The sequence below is a fragment of the Monopterus albus genome, unplaced genomic scaffold (genome assembly GCF_001952655.1).
Source record: "Monopterus albus unplaced genomic scaffold, M_albus_1.0 scaffold234.1, whole genome shotgun sequence".
In the NCBI taxonomy this organism is placed as follows: domain Eukaryota; kingdom Metazoa; phylum Chordata; class Actinopteri; order Synbranchiformes; family Synbranchidae; genus Monopterus; species Monopterus albus.
In genome coordinates, this window is record NW_018128114.1 from 286848 (window position 1) to 292055 (window position 5208).

General features: G+C 39.8%; 1 protein-coding gene and 1 long non-coding RNA gene across 3 annotated transcripts in view; one reads left to right on the top strand and one right to left on the bottom strand.

The window, feature by feature from the left end:
• Positions 1 to 4115, top strand: part of LOC109971740 (uncharacterized) — a 7056-nt gene extending 2941 nt beyond the window's left edge. Inside the window, exons 2-3 of the long non-coding RNA XR_002276591.1 lie at positions 3875 to 3932; positions 4035 to 4115. This is a non-coding gene — a long non-coding RNA (uncharacterized LOC109971740). The remainder of the gene's footprint in view (positions 1 to 3874; positions 3933 to 4034) is intronic.
• dpp10 (dipeptidyl peptidase like 10) overlaps positions 1 to 5208 on the bottom strand; it is a 208487-nt gene that overhangs the window by 21135 nt on the left and 182144 nt on the right. For both annotated transcript variants that reach the window (XM_020620179.1, XM_020620180.1), the window contains exons 11-12: positions 4037 to 4160; positions 1895 to 1933 (exon numbers count right to left, since the gene is read on the bottom strand). In XM_020620179.1, the coding sequence (XP_020475835.1) occupies positions 1895 to 1933; positions 4037 to 4160 (163 nt within the window). The remainder of the gene's footprint in view (positions 1 to 1894; positions 1934 to 4036; positions 4161 to 5208) is intronic.

The following is a 5208-nucleotide window of genomic DNA, read 5'->3' on the forward strand; positions in this document are numbered from 1 at the left end:
AAACTTAAATGATTTTAGCATATGGCTGCAATATAACAAAGAGTGAAAAATTTAAGGGGGTCTGAATACTTTCCGTACCCACTGTATATACATATTCCTCAAGCGACTGGCATAGTGTACAGAAACATCTGTGCCGAGTACAGGCTGGAAGTCCCAAAGTCAAAATGGGGTACACCTCCAAAGGTGGTTGAGAATGACCAAGCTAAGATCCTGTGTGTCTTCCAGATACAAACTGACAAACTGGTAATGGCGACACAAGTGGCCCCTGTGGTAATAGGAACATTGGGGGCTGTGACCCCCAAACTAGGAGAGTGGCTCCAACAGATCCCAGGAACAACATCTGAGATCTTTGTCCAGAAGAGTGCAGTCCTAGGAACAGCAAGATACTGTGCAGGACCCTCAAGCTCCCAGGCCTCTGGTAGAGGACCTGAGCTTGAAGGAAGGAATACAAGACCACCCCAAAGCGGGGGGCGACGGGGCAGTTTTATATATATGTATATATAAAATTCTCTTTTTTTTTTTTAACTTTGGTTTTGGGGATGAATGGAGCCTTCCTTCAAAATATATAGAGTATTGAGATGAAAAATGATCTTTTATGTTATAATCTGAAGAGACCGCTCTCCTACCAAAACAATCTCATCGGTTATTAACAGCCACATGATGCGTATCTCTTTCTCTTCGCTTCAATTAAGTTAAGCTCAATTTTTAACACCTATTTTAGTAGTTTTAATGGTGCCAGTCAGCACTGATAAAAGCTGCTGCATAGAGCATGCGGCGCATGTATAAATGCTGTTTGATGTACTTGTGCACATGTGCTAGCAGAAGGTGTTCTGCAGTTTGCACTTATGAATGCCACCATATGCTGAAGTTTATCTGTTGGTGTGTATAAGAATGCCATCATATATGGAAATAAAATGGCCAGTGTGCTTCTGTTTACACCAGTGAAACAGGAGAAATGTCAGTAAGTAAAGCAGCCCATGTATTTATTACAGCATTTTACCTGGCACAACGCATCACTGAATATGATAGAGGTGGGAAGACTGTTACTTAAAAAAAAGTTATTACTAATTTCACTGGCATAAACAAACTCTCACTGGTAGTTTTGTCTCAGTACAGGGTGGAGTTCATATACACACCAAGGAATAAAAGGCAGATGGCGGCACAGGCCCCAGCATTGAGCAGCATTCACAAGCACCGACTGCAGAACACCCTCTGCCAGCACATGTGCACAGGCACACAGAGTGGGCTTCACAAATGCTAAGTGCCACCAGCAACAACTTTTATAAATGCCAGCTGGAGATATTACACCTATATTTAAAAGGCTACAAAACAGCAAACAGTAGTAAAAAGGAGACAATAATAGGTCGTCTCTGCAAGGAGGGTATAGGATCCATAGATATGTTTTATTGTAAGTGACCTCTAGTAATTATGCAGGAAGAAAAGGAGGAAGTCAGATGACATATGAAGAACACAGAAATCCATGTAGGGAACAGGGTGGAGGTGGGGATTTCAGATTGCCCATGATTTCCTGCTTCAAACTAGCCATTCTTGTTTCTTTTGGCCATGATCGTTCCATAACCTTGACCACATTTGTTATAGTAAACATGATTGTGAAGGTGGTCTAACCTTAACAAAGTGCTTATTTGAACCATGATCCTTTCCTAGATTTGTCCTAACCAAACTATGACCATTCATAGTTTTAACTGTGTGTTTATAACTGTAAATAAAAGTCTGGAATGCCTGTGGCCTATGGGTAGTATTAGAAACTACTGTAGGCACAAACATGATCATACTATAGGGTGGAGGACGTTGAATTTGCAAATTACTGAGGCAGAAATATCATTAATCGAAATTTCTGTACATGTTGTTGATGTTAGAATGGAGAGAACTTTACCTGCTTGGAGAGCCAGAGCTCAGAGCTTTCTTCATGCCTCTGAAAAAGATATTAGGGCAAAATGTCAGACTCATCAAAATCCTCTCATCCCCCACAGCCTGTCTTTTCTATTACTGCTTTAATTCTACCTAGTACACTTGGGTTTGAATAATTTAACACCAGAGCAGAACTGCAGATGTGGTGCAGTCAGGGTGTTTCATAAAATGAATTTTCATTCATGTTAAATAAAAATACATATGCATTTCCAGTTTTTGATATTTTGTAAAACTTATTTTAAAATAACACTTCAATGAAATGCTTTCCAGACAGAATCATCTGTTAGATAACTAACCCATTATTTTGTCATTTATTTTAACATGTCACTGGGGACACCATTCCCAGACTGAACCTTCATTTCAAACCAACATGCATGAGCGGGAGCCAGAGTTTTGGCAGGGGATTGTGGACGCTGTGTCCAGGCCTGAACTAAGCTGCCTCTTGGCTGGATGGCATGTTTGTTCATGCAAATCACACCAAATCAGGAAGCACAGAACTGGAGAGCAGCCTGTTGAGTCCCACGGTTCAACTGCAGGGCTAACACTGCAATATGCCATCCAAATAGACACACAATACAATATGTAAGGATCCTACTCCAGAAGATTAGCTGTGATTTCAGGAAAGTTATCTTCAAGCCAAATAATTACTAGTTTAACAGACACACCGGTTAAGGCTTGGTCACAACAGAAAGAGGCACACATGTTGGTGCTAGAAGCTTAGAGACACAGGGACTATTCATAGGGCTATGTGTTATCTCTGGTGTCACTATGTTAGCGAGTCTGCAACATGCTAGCACCAGTAATTCAGTGCCTGAACATGTTTCCATTGTTTCATTACTGACAATTTGTTCTCAGGATTTTCCATCACAGGCTGTTCACTAAACCTCAAGTGCAATTGTCTATTCAAGCTGAAAATCATAGCTAGGTAGAGTAGTGCTGGGATTTATTTATGTAGTTTATAGATTAGGATGTGTATATATGGCTCTAGTAAGACCAATACTCAGTATATACAGTAATGGTTTGGAGCTTGGTGTATTCTTTTAGCCCTTACAAAACCAAGAGCAGCAGTGTAATATGTGGATTTAACAGTAGTCTATGTGTAGCCGACGTAAGTGCTCTGATGTAAGCTGCAAATATCAGAATGTCCAGGTGGCTGCCTTCCAAAGGCAAGGGGCATGTCACAGTACCAGAGCTAACTAGTTCTACACTGCAGTACAATAAAAATATCAGTACAGCAGCTGCAAAAACTCAGCTTGAAGCACTACAAGTCAGACTCACACTGAGTTTGGATGCCTACAAACTCCATGTGTTTGATTGTTAGTGTGTGAAATCAAGGACCCATGGTTTAAAAAAAATTACTGACACAGTCTTACTCTAAACTGTAAATGTGTAGTGCAGTATGAGCCCTAGCAGCAGTTACTAAAGGAGGCGGGGCTTAGCAAATTGTCTATTTAATTAATAAAGAGGAACTAAAAGGGGTGCGGGGTGAAAAACACCCTCCAGACACTGTGACAGAGAAAATCCCATTGCAGCAGTTCTATAGAAAGAGACTGATGCACAATGTTTCAGTTTTAAATGCTGGCTTGATTGGGCATTTAATATGTGTGACACTGATTTAATGAGGTCCTGCCCATAAATTTGGTTGAAACGCCTGCAGATTCTGAATGGGGAAAATTCATACTGTATCACCCCTTACATTAAATGAAGACATTTTAGATATCTTTAATCATTTGATGCAAATTTTCTTGGATTTGTGCACGGTGTATTTAGTATTTTCAGAAACTTCTTCATCTCAATTGGAATTCAAAACAGTTTTGTGCCTGTGTGATGCAGATAATGCTGTCTGTGTAACTGCTGAAAAGGTTAATGAGGGCCTTGCAACAATTCTCAAGGTTTTTGTACTTTCTGTCTAACATGAATAATATATGGCACCATTCTTACTTAGCTCCTCTTCGGGCATCATCAAATATGAAAGTTGCAATGACAAAGATCCATAAATAAAGGTAAAAACAAGCACCCAGCAAGGTTAGATGTTTTTAAAAGTTTCAGTCTTATTGACTACAGCTTTTTCTCTCTCGCTCTTTCACAACTACACATATACACAGACCGTGATGCAGGCTCCAGTGGTCGTGTCACACACAGTCAGGATGGAGATGTTCTGGGCCCGGTTCAACCACCTGACGGAGGTCTTGGTCTTGCTGATCCACTTCACCATGGTCACATAATGCTCCCTTTGAATGAATAGAATTATTTTGGTTCATTTGTGCTCAGGGATCAACTGATCATAATACATTTGTTAAAGAGTCAAATGTAGGATAAAATATAAGCAAACAAAAGATTTCTTACTTTGAATGGATTTGATGTGAAAAACAGCACAGAGTGTCCAAGTGTGTCACTAGAGAATTTCAAGAGTAACTACAGTAAACAGCACTCAGTGCAACCTCCACCAAGGCCAACTCGCTTTCCCTCTAATGCCATTACACTAAAAGCAATATTCCTGTCATTCTGTGGCTGTCATAATATAATTGCCTGACCATGAAAACCTACCACTGGCATTTGGAGTGACCCTAATATCATTATTGGTTTGAAAGTTATTCAAGACAAATGATGAGTTGACACACACATTCACTTGTTGGTTTAGGGGTAAAACAGGGACTTCAGTGAGTGGACCATGGGCAAAGTGGTGAAGACTGTCCAACAGCTGTTTGATAGACTGCTCATACAGTCTCTGTTACTGGCTGGTTGTTGGACTGTGGAGTAATCCTTCATATCCTCTGCTCAGCTGTGAGTGTGTGAGATGAGCGCAGCCCCTCCCTCCTCTAAACAGAGACCGACGGCACAAAAGCAAAATAGCACATTCTGCATCAACCTGTGAGGTTATGCTGAGTGATGGTTGATTTGATTTGATTTATTCTTTCAAGCATGTAAAAACAGTTGATATGACAACACACATAATTTTACACATAATCCAATATCAATTTGCTTATACCTAGTACATGCTTGAATGGAGTAGGAAGAAGTCAGACTTATCCAGTCCTACCCCATGACATCATCTTACCATCATTGGTTTGCAAGCAGTAAATGATTCACTTCTACCCACACAAGTATTATACTAAAAAAAGAATATAACAGTGTTAACATTCTTACATCACACAAGTAATATACTAAAGAATTATTAGAAAATGTACACCACACCCACAATTGTCCATGTAATTAATCATTAAACCTGTTCTTGCATATATCTTGATTGACACATACCTTTATATTTATGTTTAAACT